The 19,389-nt window shown below is 54.3% G+C and overlaps 1 protein-coding gene across 1 annotated transcript; it reads left to right on the forward strand.

Moving 5' to 3' along the window:
- Nucleotides 1-218: 218 nt before the first annotated feature.
- Asl (argininosuccinate lyase) lies at nt 219-12,048 on the forward strand. The gene is made up of 17 exons (XM_090324318.1): nt 219-272; nt 1,837-1,888; nt 4,508-4,702; nt 5,034-5,117; nt 5,299-5,355; nt 5,489-5,586; nt 6,386-6,463; nt 6,551-6,628; nt 7,101-7,153; nt 7,408-7,470; nt 7,581-7,695; nt 7,850-7,934; nt 8,041-8,100; nt 8,337-8,420; nt 11,519-11,599; nt 11,679-11,785; nt 11,861-12,048. The coding sequence occupies exons 2-17, from the start codon at nt 1,877-1,879 to the stop codon at nt 12,030-12,032; spliced, it is 1,422 nt and encodes a 473-aa protein (XP_090180444.1). The 5' UTR covers nt 219-272; nt 1,837-1,876; the 3' UTR covers nt 12,033-12,048.
- Nucleotides 12,049-19,389: the final 7,341 nt, after the last annotated feature.

A 19,389-nucleotide genomic window follows, 5' to 3' on the forward strand; every position in this document is an offset into this window, starting at 1 on the left:
AAATATGGAGCTCTCAGGGGCCGGGAGTTTGGCCTAGTGGTTAAAGTGCTTGCCTAGCATGCATGAAGACCCGGGTTCGATTCCTCGGTACCACATATATAGAAAAAAGCCGGAAGTGGTGCTGAGGCTCAAGTGGTAGAGCTCTAGCCTTGAGAAAGTCCAAGGACAGTGCTCAGGCCCTGAGCTCAAGCCCAGGACTGGCAAAAAAAAAAAAAAAAAAATATGGAGCTCTCAGAGTCTGGGAAGATCTATTTAAAGTAAGCAGTCTGTAGGTGAGTGTTGCAATGAGCTATGTCCCTGAATGATACTAGACAGATTGGAAATGTGAGGTATGGAAAGGAGAGAAAATATGGACAGTTTCAGGGGAACTCATAAGTGTTAACTAATTTGAGGGTGTTTTGGGGGGAGATGGGGATCCAAGCCAGGGTGTTAGACTGCTCTGCTAAACTAAGGCTGTGGCCCTGCTCTCTTTGTTGAAAACTGACTTTTCACAAGGATCAAAAAAGCAGACGGTGGTCATGTGAGATTCAGAAATGGTTCTTTTAGCCAGCTGTCTGTTGATTTGACCCCTTAGGGAATTAACTTTGGACAAACCAACTCAGTACACTCGCCAGAAAGGAGCATCTCCCTTGCCCACAGCTTGGGCTGACTGCTGGGCTTGGATTTCAACTCGGCAGCTTCCTGCCTGGGAATCTTTGGGTAGAAGATTTAGTTGCTTTAGACTGTTTATCATCAGTAGAATGGGAGTGATTATTAGTGGTTAGAAATGGTTACATGTTTTAAGGATATAATATAGGAAGTCAGTTCTCTCTTGATCTATAAATGTAATACAAACCTAATCAAATCCTAATAGGTTTATTTTTATAGAATCTGGCAAGCTGATTCTAATATTCATGTGCAAATACAAATAATGTAGTATAGCTAAAACAACTCTGGAAAAGAACAAAGTTGAAAGGATAACACAAGGATTATTATAAATGACAGAATGCAAAGCAGCATGAGATTGGTGTAAAAATTAGCGAATTGCTTTGATCAAAATTATAGTTATGGGGCCCAGAGTGTGGCCTAGTGCTAGACTACTTGTCTCGAATGCATGAAGCCCTGGGTTCAATTCCGCAATACCACATACCCAGGAAAAGCCCGAAGTGGTGCTGTGGCTCAAATGGCAGAGTTCTAGCCTCAACAAAAAGTGTCCAGGGACGGTGGCCGGGGCCCCGAGCTCCAGTCCGGGGACGGTGCCCGGGGCCCCGAGCTCGAGTCCGGGGACGGTGGCCGGGGCCCCGAGCTCCAGTCCGGGGACGGTGGCCGGGGCCCCGAGCTCCAGTCCGGGGACGGTGCCCGGGCCCTGAGTTCAAGCCCCAAGACTGGAAAAAAACAAAAACAAGCGCGGACGTGGGGCATGCATGGCGGCTCGCGGACGGTGCGAGCAGCCAGGCCGCGTCCACCCCGGCCCAGGCCCAGGCCCGCGGCGCCTCCAGGTAGCCAAGGCCGAATCAGCGCCTCGGAGTCGGGGGTCCTCCCTGCGCTCCGCCCAGGGCTCCGCCCGGCGGCCACGCCCAGAGCCCCGGTTGGAGGGACGGGGAACGCCCCCCTGCCCACGCTGGCTCGGATTGGTTCAGCCGCCGGGAGGGGGCGGGCCTAGAACCACGGGGCGGTGACGTCACCCCGGCCAGAAAAGCCCGGCGCGCTCGGGCTGGGAGCTGCGTGCACTGCGCGTCTGGTGAGTCGCGGGTGTCCGTGCGGGCGGTCCGGGGAGGAGCGGGAGGAGCAGGGCGGCTGGGGGGGGGGGGGGCCGGAGTGAGGCCTCCCGGTCCTCACTTCGGTTCTGTGCTCCAGCCCCTGGGGACCGCGGCTCGGGACCAGAGGACCCGCCGGCATGGCATCGGAGGTGAGTGGCGCGCGCCGGCAGGGCGGCCGCGGCGCGGTCCTCGCGGGCCCCGGTCACGGCGGGGCCCCTCCGGCCGCCCTCCTCCGCCCCGGGCCGGGCCGCGCCGCCCCGGTGGGTTGACCAGCCCGGGGTCGTGCGTTCCCCGCCCCGGGCTCGGCGCTGGGAGGGGAGCCAGGGCCTGGCCGCAGCTTCCCTCCCGGGGTCCAGGTCCTTCCGGCCCTCATTGGCTGTCCAGGCACCTCCTCTCCTTCCGTTCAACCGAGTAATGAATCAAGAGCCCTTTGGAGTCCAACCTGGACTTTGGATCCAGACAGACTTGAGCTCCTGGACACCGGCTGCTCCTCGGTCAATCAGGGGTCATGGCGCCAGCCGGGGCAAGGTGGAATTTTTCTTGTGCCTGCTAAGTTAACTGTTCAGTCAACTCAGCCGGGTCTGCCTCCCTGGCTGAAGGAATTCTGGACCAGATACCGCTTTGTCAGATAGCTTCCTTCACTCTTCCCAAGTGGGCCTTTCCCTTTTCCCTCTCTTCAGTGACCTGTTGGCCGTCCCTTCGGGATGCGGGCCTGGTGATCTGTCTTCAGACCAGGCTCCAGGTGACCTGGGCTTGCCTAGGCCATCCTGTGGGTTAGCACTCAGCGTTCTGGCTGCAGCCGTGCTTGTCAAGCAGTTATCACTAACAAGCCAGGTCCATCAGCTTGCTAAAGAGACAGCGACTGTTTCCTGGGCACCCCTAGCAGGCTCCAGGCTGGCTCCCAATTCTGACTAGCTAGTGGTGGCCCTCAAGCTGGTGTCAGGCCAGAGCTCCACCTGGTTCTCTGTGGAGATGAGTCCTGGTGAGGGAGCTGCAGGGTGCCCACTACTAGACTGGGGGGGGGGGGGCGTGTAGAGGCTGCCTCTGCAGGTCAGAGTCCTTTGGCAGCCAGAGGTGATTAGCACTGAAGGGTCAAGGTCGTTTCACAGCCTGGGGTGTGAGCTGGTAGAGGTCTCTGGAGTTCCCACAGGGATCAGTAGAGGATGTAAAAGCTTCTTGCTTCATCACAGCTGTGTTTTTCAAGCTCTCACCACATGAAAGGCACCATGCTATCTCCTCACTTTGCAAACATCATCTAGCTGAGTACCACTTTAGCTGTCAGGTGACACTTTTCGTTCCTGCTGTTTGGAGAAGTTATATTAACATACTGTACAATGCTATAGATCACTGTGTTTTTTAGTTATAATGACCCAAGGTTTAGGAATTTTCAGACATCCAAGGCAGGGCATTGCAGAAGCAGAGGACATGCATACCCCATGGCTCTTGTAGCCCCCTCCCCCCAACATCCACATAACAGAAACCAGTGGAGTGACGCTCCCTCTTCCCTTGGCACACTATCCTGGTCCTTGGCCTTCATGCCTCCAGCCTGCATCCCTCCTCCATCTGTCCCATGCCATGGCCTGGGTCCTCTTTCAACATGAGTGTCTCTGCTCTTGGCTCTGCCCCATCCCTCTGCCCTTGCCCCATGTTACTGGGGTGAGGCAGAATGATGGGAGTTGGTATCTTAGTGCCCCCATGTTGTGGAGAGCTACAACTAACTTAAGAGGACCCTCACCTGCCTGTTTGTCCCTGCGGTGGATGCTCAGGACACCAGAGGCAGGTGGTGACCTGACTGTTGATCATTCCACCCAGCTCAACCCAGTGCCCTGCCCTGGTCACAAGGATGTCACTTCAGGGCACCCCAGGGCTCCTGGCTGGGAGCCGCGAGGCTGAGCTAAGCTGCCAACTCTGTGTCTTGGGTCCTCTGTCTCTGTAGCAGAGGTTTTGGTGGCTACCCCAGCACACAATGAGGAAGTGACAGAGGCGAGCCAGTATGTATATAGGTATTGTTTTCATTGAACACGAGGCTACATTAAAACCCAGGTTGTGATGAGGCCAGCTATGCAGAAGGACATGAGAAGATCAAGGTTTAAAGCCAGCCCAGTGAGGAGGGGGGATAAAAGGCTGGTTCTCAACAAATAAGACAGTGTGGTAGTGCAGATCTATAATCCTAGCACTTCATGTGGCAGCCCTCACAAAAGGTGGAGCTTAGCCTAGTAGAGTGCTTGCCTACCATGCACAAAGCCCTGGGTTCAATTCCCCGGAACCACATACACAGAAAAAGCTGGAAGTGGTGCTGTGGTTCAAGTGACAGAACACTAGCCTTGAACAAAAGTGTCCAAGGACAGTGCCCAGGCCATGAGTTCAAGACGTAGGATTGGCCAAAAAAAAAAAAGTGGGAATCCTATCTGAAGAGCAAATGGCAAATGAGAGGGATCTGGAGGTGTGGCTCAAGCGGTGGAGTCTGTTTAGCAGGCATGGGGCTCTCATGCTTCCCAAAACAAATAAAAAACTCAAGTTCCAGGATGACGTCTCACTTTGGTCCACAGCTTTCTGTTCTAGTCCCAGGCATGCCAGTGTCTCCCCAGGGTCACGCCATGCAGTGGGAAAGAATGCTGCTGTCCCCATACTCATGCCCTGAGTTGCTGGCCCTCAGAGCACCAGAAGCCTGCCCTGTGGCCACCATTGACTGCTTCCTGGGGGCCCTTTTTGAGAGGCTCTGTTCTAGAGGGTATGGAGGTGACTGGTTGTGCCTGCTCTCTCGGCAGAGTGGGAAGCTGTGGGGTGGCCGGTTTGTGGGTGCAGTGGACCCCATCATGGAGAGATTCAACTCGTCCATCACCTATGACCAGCACCTGTGGAAAGTAGACGTGCAGGGCAGCAAGGCCTACAGCAGGGGCCTGGAGAAGGCAGGGCTTCTCACCAAGGCAGAGATGGACCAGATCCTGAATGGCCTTGACAAGGTATTTTCCAAGAGCAGAGTCCCTCCCCAGAGCCCTGTCCTGGGGCCCCAGGCCCCACCAAATCCCTGAGCTGGCACCATGCTGTGTGGCAATTACACAGTCAGCAAGGAGCTCTGTAGAAATTGCACAACCCAGTGTGGTCTCCCCATGTGCTGTGGTGTCAGCTTGTTTCCCAGTCAGGTGGGCCTGTGCACTGGGCCTGAAATGTACCCTTGGGATGAGGGGCGGGACCACCCAGAATAGAGGCAGAAGCAGGCAAGGCCTCTTGTCACTAATTCCTGCCTCCTGCTTCCTCTCCACCCCCACCCCGGGGGTGTGTTTCTCACTACAGGTGGCTGAAGAGTGGGCCCAGGGCACCTTCAGACTGAACCCCAACGATGAGGACATCCACACGGCCAATGAGCGGCGCCTAAAGGTAAAGCACCCCTCTTCTTTCCATCATGCCCTTGGTCACCTTGGTTTCCTTTATTGTCACAGAGTGGGCAGAGCAGAAACATGAGACCTCAGCAAGACGGGGGACTCTGCGGCAGTGAGGGAGGCCCCCGCCTCTGGAAGCAGCAGCCATTCCCTGACCCTCTGTTTCCCTCTACTCCCAGGAGCTCATTGGAGAACCCGCTGGGAAGTTGCACACAGGACGAAGTAGGAATGACCAGGTGCCACCAGCCTCTCCAACCCCCACCACATGCCTTCCAGAGGGGCCACAGGGCCCCCCTCCCTCCCCCGCACAGTCCTGCTGTCCTGGGAAGCAACTCTGCCTCCCTGAGGACTGCTGCCTTTTCTCCACAGGTAGTCACAGACCTCAGGTTGTGGATGAGGCAGACCTGCTCTAAGCTCTCCGCCCTCCTCTGGACGCTCATCAGAACTATGGTGGACCGGGCAGAGGCGTGAGTCATGAGATGGGACAGGTGGGGGGGGAGGCTATGTAGCCAGGACTATAGTCTGTTTGTTTTGTCTGTCTTGAATAGTTCAAGTGGGGCTTGAACTCTGGGCCTGGATGTTGTCCCTGAGCTCTTCAGCTCAAAGCTACCGCCCCACCATTGAAGCCAAGCCCCACTTCCCGTTTTTCTAGAGGTTAATTGGAGAATAGAGTCTTAGGTCCTTTTGTGCCCAGGCTGGCTTTGAACTTTGATCCTCAGATCTCCGCCTCCTGCATAGCTAAGCTTACAGGTGTGAGCCTCTGTGCCAGGCCTCTGAGCATTTATTTTTGAGATAGGGTCTGGAACTTTTCTGTTTGGGGTGGCCTCAAACAACAATCCCTCTACTTTCAATTTCCCTAGCAGCTAGGACTACAGGCATGAGTACCATGCCTTCTTCTATGTCCATGGGAATTTCAAAAGTATAGCCTTTCTCACAAAGATAGCCTTACTGCCAGGCAGTGCCCACCACAAGCCTCCTCCCCTGCTCTGGGTCCCGCTTAGAGCTGGCTACCAACAGGCTTGGCTCTGCATATTGGCTTGGCCAGGTGCCTTTGCCCAGTGGTGCATTCCTGCACCTCACTGTTCATTTCTGGCGTTTTCCTGTGTTCATCCACAGGAGGGCACCCAGTCCCTTGCATAGCAGTCCTGTAGCACTGCCCTGCTCTTCCCTGGAAAGCCCAGGCAAGCAGCCAGGCCTCCTCTCAGCCTTGGCCTGAGGCCTGGCTGGACCAAGCCCTAAGATGGCCTACTCTTTCTTACCCTACAGGGAGCGGGACGTGCTCTTTCCCGGGTACACACACCTGCAGAGGGCTCAGCCCATCCGATGGAGCCACTGGATCCTGAGGTGAGCAGGTGTGATTCAGGAGAGCTCGGGGCCAGAGTGGGGGTGTGGCCCTCAGCAGCCCTCACCTCCAGCCCTGGCTTTTCCCAGCCACGCGGTGGCCCTCACCCGAGACTCTGAGCGGCTGCTGGAGGTGCAGAAGAGGATCAATGTCCTGCCCTTAGGAAGGTAAGTTTGGCCTCAAGCCCCTGAGGCTGGTGGGGGTGGAAAGAAAGAGAGGTGTGTAAAGAAGGAAAGCGGGGTGGCTAGCCAGGAGCAGGACCCTGTGTAGTTTTCCCTAGCAAGGAGACAACCAAGCCGATGCCTGTGTCTGAGCAGAACAAAAGCTCTTCAGGGACAGAACTGGAGGGATAGAACAACAGACGTGGGTGAAAAGCCTGAGTAAGAGAGCAGGGCCCTGTCCAATCCTCAATACAATTTCACAAAATAAAGGCTCTCGCAGGAGGTCTTCCAGAGAGCCCAGCCAGGGCCCACAGCCACCATTTCCTGGACACGTGGACAGGTTCTGGTGCCCAAGGTGGTTGGCCCAGGGAAGGGACCATAGCCCTGACCACTAACACGAGGCTGTAGGTGTGCACATGTGGTGATGCCAGGGCCTGCCTGCCAGTGCCTCGTCACTGTGAGTCTTCTGTGTCTACAGTGGGGCCATTGCTGGCAACCCTCTGGGTGTGGACCGGGAGCTGCTCCGAGCAGGTGAGGCGCCCACCCGTCCTTCCTAGGAGCACTGCCAGGTCCACAGAGAAGGGGCAGTATCCTTGGTTCATTCGCTGTGCACAAGCACAGCTTGTACATGGCCAGGGGAACCAAGGGCTTACGCTGCCTTCCCGGGACCTGTGCAGAGATTCCTTGCCCACTGCCTGCCCCTCCTCCAGGGGGCTGGGTGTCCTGGTTCAGAGGGGAGAACCTCCTTACCTCCCAGGCCAGCCCGCTTCTCTTCTTGCTTCCAGAACTAAACTTTGGGGCCATCACACTCAACAGCATGGACGCCACCAGTGAGCGAGACTTTGTGGGTGAGTCTTGGATACCAGCCCCCGTCTCCAGGCTGGCCCTCTGCCTTGTCCCTGGCCCCAGCTGCTCTCCAGGGCCTACCCTCAGTTTCCCCTCTCTCCTCCCTTGTAAGCCGAGTTCCTGTTCTGGGCCTCCCTGTGCATGACGCACCTCAGCAGGATGGCTGAGGACCTCATCCTCTACTGCACCAAGGAATTCAGCTTTGTGCAGCTCTCAGATGCCTACAGGTAAGGCCCGGGCTGCCACCAGCCCTGCCCACCACTGCACCCGCCACTGGACGTCCTTCCTCCTCACCCCACCCTTGCCCAGACCCAAACCTGTCCTGCCGGCACACCAGCCGAGTGCTGGGCAAGCCTCCATTGCCAGCCTCCCTGTCCCCAGCACAGGAAGCAGCCTGATGCCCCAGAAGAAAAACCCAGACAGCCTGGAACTCATCCGGAGCAAGGCTGGGCGAGTATTTGGGCGGGTAAGTCTGGCCGAGGGGGGTAGACGCTGCTGGGCTGACCCAGTGGTCCCGGAGGGGGCCGGGGCAGCTCTAGCATCCCAGCTCCTGAGCCCGACTCTTCCTGCAGTGCGCTGGGTTCCTCATGGTCCTCAAGGGGCTGCCTAGTACCTACAACAAGGACCTGCAGGTAGGAGGCGGGGCAGGGAGGGGCTCCACTGCCCGGGAGTCTGGCTTACCTTTCCAGGGGCTCAGCCATTCTCCTATTCAGACAGAGCCCTGGCCTTCCTAAGGGAGGCTTGCTGCTGTTCCTTGGTGCGGTCCCAGGGGGGCCGTGGGGGGGAGAGACACAGAGACGCGGGGGGGCAGGGAGTGGTCCACAGGGACATGGCTGCTGGGCCTCACTCTGGGACATGTGCCACCCAGGAGGACAAGGAAGCTGTGTTTGAAGTGTCAGACACCATGAGTGCAGTCCTGCAGGTGGCCACTGGTGTCATCTCCACACTGCAGGTAAGGCCACCTCCCCCTCACCCAGCTTTCTCTCCAGATCTGTGGGTCCGGGGCGGGGGTGCTAGGAGGAAGTCTTGAAAGGGGGCCTGGGAGGCGCTGCATGAATCAGCATCAGTACAGCAGGTGGGTAGACATCATAGCACAGGTGTGGATGAACAGGCCAAGGGCTCCAGGTCCCAACCGTTGCCCAGAGCAGATTTTGGAGGAATTTCCAGGGTAGGACAGTGACAGTTATGGCTAAGGAAGCCTTGTGTATCCACCACACCTTCCCTGAATAACCCGCTCTAGGGCATCTTCCTTCAGCTGTCTCTACCCAGAACCACCCTCAGCTGACTCTGCCACCCTTCAGCTGTCTCTACACCACCACCCTTCAGCTGTCTCTACTACCCTTCAGCTGTCTCTACACCACCACCCTTCAGTTGTCTCTACACCACCACCCTTCAGTTGTCTCTACACTACCACCCTTCAGCTATCTCTACTACCCTTCAGCTGTCTCTACACCACCACCCTTCAGCTGTCTCTACACCACCACCCTTCAGTTGTCTCTACACTACCACCCTTCAGCTGTCTCTACTACCCTTCAGCTGTCTCTACACCACCACCCTTCAGCTGTCTCTACACCACCACCCTTCAGTTGTCTCTACACTACCACCCTTCAGCTGTCTCTACACCACCACCCTTCAGCTGTCTCTACACCACCACCTTTCAGCTGTCTCTACCACCCTTCAGCTGTCTCTACACCACCACCCTTCAGCTGTCTCTACCACCCTTCAGCTGTCTCTACACCACCACCCTTCAGTTGTCTCTACACTACCACCCTTCAGCTGTCTCTACTACCCTTCAGCTGTCTCTACACCACCACCCTTCAGCTGTCTCTACACCACCACCCTTCAGCTGTCTCTACACCACCACCCTTCAGTTGTCTCTACACCACCACCCTTCAGTTGTCTCTACACTACCACCCTTCAGCTATCTCTACTACCCTTCAGCTGTCTCTACACCACCACCCTTCAGCTGTCTCTACACCACCACCCTTCAGTTGTCTCTACACTACCACCCTTCAGCTGTCTCTACTACCCTTCAGCTGTCTCTACACCACCACCCTTCAGCTGTCTCTACACCACCACCCTTCAGTTGTCTCTACACTACCACCCTTCAGCTGTCTCTACACCACCACCCTTCAGCTGTCTCTACACCACCACCTTTCAGCTGTCTCTACCACCCTTCAGCTGTCTCTACACCACCACCCTTCAGCTGTCTCTACCACCCTTCAGCTGTCTCTACACCACCACCCTTCAGTTGTCTCTACACTACCACCCTTCAGCTGTCTCTACTACCCTTCAGCTGTCTCTACACCACCACCCTTCAGCTGTCTCTACACCACCACCCTTCAGCTGTCTCTACACCACCACCCTTCAGTTGTCTCTACACCACCACCCTTCAGTTGTCTCTACACCACCACCCTTCAGCTGTCTCTACTACCCTTCAGCTGTCTCTACACCACCACCCTTCAGTTGTCTCTACACTACCACCCTTCAGCTGTCTCTACTACCCTTCAGCTGTCTCTACATCACCACCCTTCAGTTGTCTCTACACCACCACCCTTCAGCTGTCTCTACACCACCACCCTTCAGCTGTCTCTACACCACCACCCTTCAGCTGTCTCTACACCACCACCTTTCAGCTGTCTCTACACCACCACCCTTCAGCTGTCTCTACACCACCACCCTTCAGCTGTCTCTACACCACCACCCTTCAGCTATCTCTATCCACTACCATCTGCCTTTCCCCAGATCTTCTCTTTTCTTTTCTTTTTCTTCCTTTCTTCCTTCCTTCCTTTCTTTCTTTCTTTTTTCTTCCTTTCTTCCTTCCTTCCTTCCTTTCTTTCTTTTTTTCTTCCTTCCTTCCTTTCTTTCTTTCTTTTTTTCTTTCTTTCTTTCTTCCTTCCTTCCTTCCTTCCTTCCTTTCTCTTCCTTCCTTCCTTCCTTCCTTTCTTTCTTTCTTTTTTTCTTCCTTCCTTCCTTCCTTCCTTTCTTTTTCTTTCTTTCTTCCTTCCTTCCTTCCTTCCTTTCTTTTTTTTTTTTTGCCAGTCCTGAGGGTTGGACTCAGGGACTGAGCACTGTCCTTGGGCTTTCTCAAGGCTAGTGTTCTACCACTTAAGCCACAGCACCACTTCTGGCTTTTTCTGTATGTTTTGTACTAATGAACTGAACCCAGGTCTTCATGCATGCTAGGCAAGCACTCCACCACTAGGCCAAACTCCCAGCCCGTCTTCCCCAGTTCTTGTCTTCACACCATTCCATCGCTAAGTAGTTCAGGAGACATCTCTAACGCAGGAAATTCCAAAGTATGGTCCTGGGCTCTTAGCTCCAGTCATACCTCAGAACCTGACAAACAACCCCAAGGCTCACTTCAGACCAGTGAGCAGTACAGGGCTGGGCCAGCAGTGTTTCATTTGTGCCAGTACTGATGTTTGAACTAAGGCCCTTGCCTTGTCACCAGGTGTTTTTCTCTCAGCTGGTATTCTACTTGACCTATGACTGTTTTGCTGGTTAAGTGGAGGTGAAATGAGGGCTTTTCCCCTGGGTTGGCTATGACCCTTGACTCTCAGATCTCAACCTCCTGAGTAGCTAGGATTACAGGTAGATAATCCAGATTAATGGTAAGAATTCTGAAGACAAAGGCAATTCCTGTAGCAAGCAGTAATTGCTGAGTGGATGTGGGTCAGGTTTGTTATCCTAGCTACTGAGGAGACTGAGATATAAGAATCAGGGCTCAAAGCCAGCCTGGGCCGCAAAGTCCTTGAGCCTCTTATCTCCAGTGAACCACCAGAAAACTGGAAGTGGCTCAAGTGGTAGAATGGTAGCCTTGAGCTGAAGAGCTCAAGGACAAACAGCGCCCAGGCCCACAGTTCAAATCCCACAATCGAGCAAAAGAAAAAAAAAAATAGCAGTAAGCATGAGAAGTTTGGAGCAGAGAGGCTGGTGGTTAGACCATCGGCCAGTTCACGGCATGGCCCAGGGCTGGGGAGGGCCCTGGACCTGGCAGCTTCGGGGCTCAGGATCCCCAGCGCTCATGATTTGCCTGTCGGCCCCCAGATTCATCGGGACAACATGGCGCAGGCCCTGAGTCCTGACATGCTGGCGACCGACCTTGCCTACTACCTGGTGCGCAAAGGGGTGAGTATGAGCCCGTCGCTGGTGGTGGAGGGGCGTGGGGATGGGGACTTGGCCCGTCAGCACCCGCCTCGTCCCCCAGATGCCGTTCCGCCAGGCTCACGAGGCCTCAGGGAAGGCCGTGTTCATGGCCGAGACCAAGGGGGTCGCCCTCAACCAGCTGTCGCTGCAGGAGCTGCAAACCATCAGGTGAGCCTCTCCCTTCCCTCGGCTGCACCCGGGGCCCAGGGCCTACGGCACGCCTCATCCCCTGTCCCTTCTCAGCCCCCTGTTCTCAGGAGACGTGAGCCGTGTGTGGGACTACGGGCACAGTGTGGAGCAGTACAGCGCCCTGGGTGGCACGGCGCGCTCCAGTGTGGACTGGCAGATCCACCAGCTGCGGGCACTGCTGCAGGCACAGCAATCCCAGACCACCCACCAGTCCTCACCCAAATAAAACGCAAGCCACAGGACGTGTGCTTTCTTCCCTGCCCAGCCTGTCCCCCATTGGTGTGCCTAAGCCGCGGTTGGCTCGCCTTCCCGTGGGGCCACCACAGGCAGGAAGCTGTCCTGAGGAGGAGCAGACTTCTACCAGAGTGGCCGGCTTGTCCAGTCTCACCCATATGCCCCAAGGGCATCGTAGGGATTCCCTGCCCAGGGGTCCCTGGAGCCCTGGTGGCACCAGATGATCATGGTTGACAAGTTGGTGACTGCCATCCACCTTCCTCAGCATCCTCTGAGGTCCCCTGCACTCATTGGTGTTCAACCCAGCCTCCCCCTGACCATTCATGCACTGCCCCAGGGCCTCCCGTGTCAAGGCCCCAGCCAGGGCTCTGCCCTCCTAGAAGCATAGTGTATGCGGTCGTGGCTTTAGTTACTCATCCAGCATGTGATGCCAGAAGAGACAGAGCCAGGCGTAGTGGCTCACGCCTGTCATCCTAGCTACTCAGGAGGCTGAGATCTGAGGATCATGGATCAAAGCAAGCCAGGATTGGAGAGTCCATGAGACTTTCTGTAAGTCCACTCAACTACTCAGAAGTGGCACTGGGTTCAAGCCCCAAGACCCACACACGAAGAAAAGACAGTGCCATTCTGATCTCTGTCTCTGCCCATGACATGAGGGATAGAGGTATGTCCTGAGCTGCCCACTGGCAGCAGGGAGGGATGGGCGCCCACTGCAGAGGGCCAGAGGCCAGGCCTGCTGTGTGGAAAGTGTGCCGAAGAGCCCAGAGATGGCAGACATGTACCCAAGCTCTCACCTCACCATGGAACTTGCTAGAAACACCTACTTCAAACCTCACGGAGCTGCTGCATGAGGTCCAGCCAGCTTTACAAGTCTTTTCACGGATTCTGCCGGATTCTTGGGTCTATAGGATCTTGTCTTGCTTACTGGAGGACAGTAACATAACCCACCACCCAGGGACACTGCAAACCACTTCAGCTTAGTTATTTATTTATTTTGTGGGTCATGGGACTTGGACTTTGGGCCTGGGTGCTGGCCCTGAGCTCTTCAGCTCAAGCCTACCCACCTTACCCCTTGACTTGCAGCACCACTTCAGGTTTTCTAGAGGTTAATTGTGTCTTGTGGTCTTTAGTGCTCAGCTAAAGCACTTCATCTTACACGAATTCCAAGTTCCTTCCAGAGTGCCCTAGGTCAGAAATTCTGATCCTGAGAGAATGCCAAAAACTGTCTCAGAATGGAAGAGACCCTTTCCTCCACCAACAGCAGCAGTGTTCCAATAACAGAGTGGAGCAGTTAAGGTTACTACCATTCCTGCTCAGGCTCCACGGGCATGCACACCAAGGTGTATGTGGGCAATCTTTTTCGTTCCTGCTGGGCACTGATGGCTCACATCAGAAACTCTGTCTAAGGGCTGGGAGTTTGGCCTAGTGGTAGAGATCCAGCCTTGAGAAAACTCAAGGACAGTGCACTCAGGCCCTAAGTTCAAGCCCCAGGACTGGCAAAACAAAACAAAAGATGTAGGAAGTGAGCGCATAGAAGGTGCTACCTCAGGGTCAACTGCAGGTGCAAAGTCAAAGGTGCACCTTGGGGTTGGGGAGGGCAGCCAGATGGAGCAGGGGAGACACAAGCTCTCCAGTCTTAGGTGCTCTGTGAGGTGTAGAGTTTAGTGGTCATGATGAAGCCATGAACATAACTGCAGTATTTCTTATGTTTCCAAGAATCTAGATCACCTGTCATACCAGGACAGCGGTAGATTGGGTACTGGACAGAATGTCCCCAGATGTGACCTGTGCCTGTTCTCCAGCTCCTTTATTGCTACCTTTCTGCCTGTTGATCCCAGTAGACTAGGCTCAGCCATCCATTCCAATATGCCGGTGAAAGAGGAAAGACAGAGAAAGGGCATTTTTACCTAACAGCCGCGTCGGGAAGAACATAAAGGTTCTCAGGGGCACCATCCATCTCCATGGATCTTACAGGAACTCCGGAGACTTTGTAGAAAAGAGGAGGAGGCCAAGCACAGAGAGACTGCACCTGTCATTCTAGCTACTCAGGGCGCTGACATCTAAGCATTGTGGTTTGAAGCCAGCCTGCAGAAAAGTCCTTGTGAGACTTACCTCCAGTTAACAACTCAAAAACTGGAAGTGGCATTGTGCTTCAGTGGTAGGGTTCTATCTTTGAGCACAAAGAGGCACAGGGACAGCACCTTGGCCTGAGCTCAAGCTCTAAGACCCCCACCTCACCTCACTAGTCAGGCAGTACTGCAGAATGGGAATGGGGGGAAAGAAAACCCTAACCCGGTTCCCAGCCCTCAAGAGACTCTATGGTGGGCTCAGACTCAAGAAGGCAGAGCCTGGAGAGCAGAGACCTAAACTATGACTAATTAAGTAAAAAAATTAAAATTTGGCTGGGTGCAGAGGCTTATGCTCAAGGAGTGGGCAGTAGCCTTGAACTGAAGAGCTCAGGGCCAGTACCCAGGCCCAGAGTTCAAGCCCCTCAACTTACAAAAAAATAAGTAAAATTTGGGATGCTAGTTTGGCTTAGTGGTAGGGTGCTTGCCTAGCATGCACGAAGACCCAGGTTCGATTCCTCGGTACCACATACTTAGAAAAAGCCAGAAGTGGTGCTGAGACTCAAGTGGTAGAGTTCTGGCCTTGAGAAAAATCCAAGGATAGTGCTCAGGCCCTGAGCTTAAGCCCAAGACTGGCAAAAAAAAAAAAAAAGCTGGAGGTGGTGTCATAGCTCAAGCATTAGAGCTTTAGCTTTGAGAAAACCCAAAGATGGTGTTCAAGCCCCAAGTTCAATCCCCAGGACTGGGAAAAATAAAATAAAGCTTCCTATTTTTCCAGTGTGGCTTATTTCTTCCTTTTTATTGTGTTTCCTTCGAAGAGACCTCAAAGAAAAGAGACCCTAGCTTTGATTCAAGGAAAGGAGGGAAAAAAAGGGAACTTTGAGATCTGATGTATTATCCTGCTGGTTTTGGACAAAATGTAACTGCAAAAAGCTTTATTTGAGCTGAGCACAGTGGCTCATGCCTGTAATCCTGGCTACAAAGAAGGCTGACATCTGAGGATCCCATTCAAAGCCAGCCCAGCCCTAGAACTAAAGAGACTCATTTCCAGTTAATCACCAGAAAGCCAGAAGTGATGCTATGGCTCAAGGGGTGGGGCGGTAGCCTTGAGCTGAAGACCTCAGGGACAGAGCCCAGATTCAGAGTTCAAGTCCTATGACCGGCAAAGAAACAAGCTTTATTTGGAGCCAAGCTCAAGCCTGTAATCCTAGCTACTCAGAGGCTGAGATCTGAGTATCATGGTCTAAAGCTAGCTGGGATAGGAAAGCCCTACTATCTCTAGTTAAGCACCAAAAAAGTTGCCAGTGGAGCTGCAGCTCAAGTGGTAGAGCACTAGCTTTGGGCAAAAAAAGCTGCTCAGGTCCAATGTGTAGGCTCTTGAGTTTAAGCCCCAGAACCTGTACAAAAAACCAAAAACCTAATTTTGGGGCTGCGAGTGTGGTCTAGTGATGGCATACTTGTCAGATTTATGAGGCCCTTGGCTCCATGCCTAGTATCCCAAACTGATATTGATCATAACAAATAAATCAATTATAGTACAAACATAATTTAAAAACATTAAGAAGCAAACAGCCACATGGAATATTTGCTCCATTTATATGAAGATGTAGTAAGTAAAGTGGGATAGATTAGGGATGGTGGATATTAGAACTGGAAGCCAAAACCAGGCTGGGCATGGTGGCTCATGCCCAGGAGTAATCCTTACTACTTTGGAGGTGGAGGCTAGCCTGGGCAAAAAGTCAGATTTTAAGTCCTCCAACAAGCCTGATTTGGTAGCTCAAGTCTATAATCAGAGCAATGTGTGACATGAGTAGACTGGTCTGAGGCTAGCCCAAGGTGAAAATGCAAGACCCTAGTCAGGAAAGTGCTGAGTTCGGCTCCAGTGGTAGAGCACGTGCCTAGCAGGCACAGGGTCTGAGCCCAGACCCCAGTACTGCCCCAGAATTAATAAAGAACATGAATTGCGTCACCAAGAGCACCTTTCCCAGAACTTTTCCCTGAGCACTTTGTCCTAAACACCTTTGTTTGCTTGTCCTTTGCTGTGAGCTCCTTCCCTGCACTTTGCCCAGAGCTCTTTCCCCTGCACATTGCCCTAAGCTCCTTCCCTGAACTTTGCCCAGAGCTCCTTCTCCTGCACATCTTCCCAAGCTCCTTCCCTGCACTTTGCCCAGAGCTCCTTCCCTGTGCTTTGCCCTGAGCTCCTTCCCTGCACTTTGCCCTAAGCTCCTTCCCTGAACTTTGCCCAGAGCTCTTTCCCCTGCACATCTTCCCAAGCTCCTTCCCTGCACTTTGCCCTGAGCTCCTTCCCTGTGCTTTGCCCTGAGCTCCTTCCCTGCACTTTGCCCCTAGCACCTTCCCCTGTACTTCCTGAGTATCTCTCCTACCAGGCCAAACCTGAGTTGTATCCTAAGAGACAAATAAAAAAGTTTATGACCCTTGACCCACAAAAAAAAAAAAAAAAAAAAAAAAACCTGGGTTCATGCCTGTTTGATGTGGAGCTTGAACTCTGAGCCTGGGCACTGTCCCTGAGCTCTTCAGCTCAAGGCTACCGCCCTACCCCTTGAGCCAGAGCACCACTGTGGTTTTCTGGTGGTTAACTAGAGATAAAAGTGCCATGGACTTTAGTGCCCAGGCTGGCTTTGAACCGGATCCCTCAGCCTCCTGAGTAGCTAAGATTACAGGCATGAGCCACTGGGCTTGCCTATTTGTTTTTTAAACACTGTGGCTTGAACTCAGGGCTTTACTTCTGTTGGCAGCCCTCTGTTGGACAGGAGATCTTTCTGTTTGAGAGTGTCACTGTGTAGCCCAGGTGGTCTCAAACTTGCAATCCTTCTGCTTCACCATAAATCTCTGTTCGTGTATGTGTTTGGTTTTAACTCAAGGCCTTGTGCTTGCTAAGCAGGTGCTGTACCCCTTGAGTCATGTCTTCAAAGCTTTTGCTGTGTTTTTTTTGTTGTTGTTGTTTTTTGCCAGTCCTGGGCTTGGGCTCAGGGCCTGAGCACTGTTCTTGGACTTTCTCAAGGCTAGAGCTCTACCACTTGAGCCTCAGCACCACTTCTGGCTTTTTCTATGTATGTGGTACCGAGGAATCAAACCTGGGTCTTTGTGCATATTTTTGTGTTGTACACCCTACGGGGGGAGGGGGCGGGGAAGGGAGTCCTACTGTTTCCTGTTATACATATGAGAAAATGTGTAAGAAGTTGCCACTGGGTAACTGGGGGTGCTTTGATGGGAGAAGGACAAGTATGCCATCCACCACTGAGGGCTGATGGAATCTGCCTAGCTCCCAGGACCCAAAAGTGCCCCTGACACACTGGCCTCCTTCCCTTCCACCCATTCCTAGAAAGCCCCACCCAGAAACACTTCCTGGAAAACCTTCCTGCCCCCATTCCCCCAGCCCTACCTGGAAGCCCAGGCTAACTTCATCCTGAACCTCATTCAAGCCCAACCTGGAAGTGCACATCGCCTCAGGCTGGAGGGGCCTGGAGCTACCTGATCCACAGCCCAGCTGCTCTATTCTTGGCCTATACTTCAACCTAAGGACATTGCCCCCACCCTGCCTTTTGTTCCCTTTGATCTACCATTCTGCTTGGGTAGTACTTTAGTGCCACCCTTCAGCAATGATTAAATCATATCTGATGTTGAGGTCTCTCTCTTCCTTCCTTTGTTCTGCTTGTTCTTTCCTAGCAATCATTTTAAGTGTGGTTGTGTCACCTTAATTTATTATTATTACTTTGATGGGCCTGGGGCTTGAACTCAGGACCTCAACACTGCTTGAGGCTAATGCGCTGCTTCGTTGAGACACAGCTCCACTTTTTTTTTCTTTTTTACATTTTATTATGGGGCTGATGCACAGAGGGATTACATTTCTGGTTTTCTGGTGGTTAACTGGAGGTAAGTCTCATGGACTTTCATGCCTGGGAAAACTGGATTCTCAGATCTCACCTGTCTGAGTCACTAGGATTACAGGTGTGAGACCCCAACGCCTGGCTATTTTCTTCTTTGAGCCCATCCTGGGGCTTGAACTCGGGGCTGGACGCTGTCCCTGAGCTGCTCAGAGTGGTGACCCTCGGATCTCAGCCTCCTGCTTAGCTCGCATGCCAGCAGTGAGCCACCAGCACCGGGCTCAGCTCTGCCACTTTTGCCAGTTCGTCCTTGGCCCTTCTAGGGATCAGATGAAGCAGGCATTTTTGTGGTTCCTTCCTCAAGTGAATCCAAGTTTCACTGGACATCCCAGAGGAGTTCCCGATTCAAGACACAAACGACAGCAGGTGTAAACACGTAGAATGTCTTGGAGGGCGATAAAAGAAAACCTTTCACCCACATTTAGGACAGCCCTGAATTTGACAGTGGAGGGAAATGCATCCATCCACGAAAGATTTACACGTGTGCTAAGCCAGACGACGTGGGATCACAGTGTTAACAGCCACAAGCATTAAAGTGGCGGTGACACGCGTGCATGTGCACACACACATACACCTGCACACACAGTGCACCTGCACATGTACAACTGCACACACACGCACCTGCACACAGTGCACCTGCACACACGTGCACCTGCACACACAGTGCACCTGCACACCCGCACACACGCGCACCCGCACACACACGTGCACCCGCACACACGTGCACCCGCACACACCCGCACACGCGCGCACCCGCACACACGTGCACCCGCACACACGCGCGCACCCGCACACACACGTGCACCCGCACACACGTGCACCCGCACACACCCGCACACGCGCGCACCCGCACACACACGTGCACCCGCACACACGCGCGCACCTGCACACACCCGGGCACCCGCACACACCCGGGCACCCGCACACACACGCGCACCTGCACGCACCGCGTACACCTGCACGCACGCGTACACACGTGTCCACGAGTTTCAAGACCCGCCCCGCTCCTCCCTCCGGCGCTGCACCTCCCGGGCGAGGCCCCCACACCTTTCCGTCGGTTTTGCGCCCCGCGGTGCCGCCCGGGTGGAGGTGGGGCTCAGCGTGCGGCTGCGAAGGGGCCGGGCAGAGAGGCGGGCGGGGGAGGCCACGGCGGCGGGCGCAGCCTCGGGCCTCGGGCGGCCGAGGAGATCCGGAGATCCGTCTCCATCCTCCGTGAGACAGACTCCTCACGTGACGCGGACAGGCCCCGCCCCTCCCGCGGGGGGGGCAGACGAGCGCGCGAGGTCACGTGAGGCGGACAGGCCCCGCCCATCCCTCTGGGGCAAACGGGCACGCGGGGTCACGTGATGCGGAAGGCCCCGCCCCTCCCGCGGGCAGC

The sequence above is a fragment of the Megascapheus bottae genome, chromosome 34 (assembly GCF_031878675.1).
Source record: "Megascapheus bottae isolate mThoBot1 chromosome 34, mThoBot2.hap1, whole genome shotgun sequence".
NCBI classification, from domain to species: Eukaryota; Metazoa; Chordata; class Mammalia; order Rodentia; family Geomyidae; genus Megascapheus; species Megascapheus bottae.

What these genes read in the sequence shown, in the direction of transcription:
- Asl (XM_090324318.1), top strand. An exon ending in AATGTCCTGCCCTTAGGAAG is followed by an intron (nt 6,629 to 7,100) that starts GTAAGTTTGGCC and finishes CTGTGTCTACAG; the next exon opens with TGGGGCCATTGCTGGCAACC. An exon ending in CAGGAGCTGCAAACCATCAG is followed by an intron (nt 11,786 to 11,860) that starts GTGAGCCTCTCC and finishes GTCCCTTCTCAG; the next exon opens with CCCCCTGTTCTCAGGAGACG.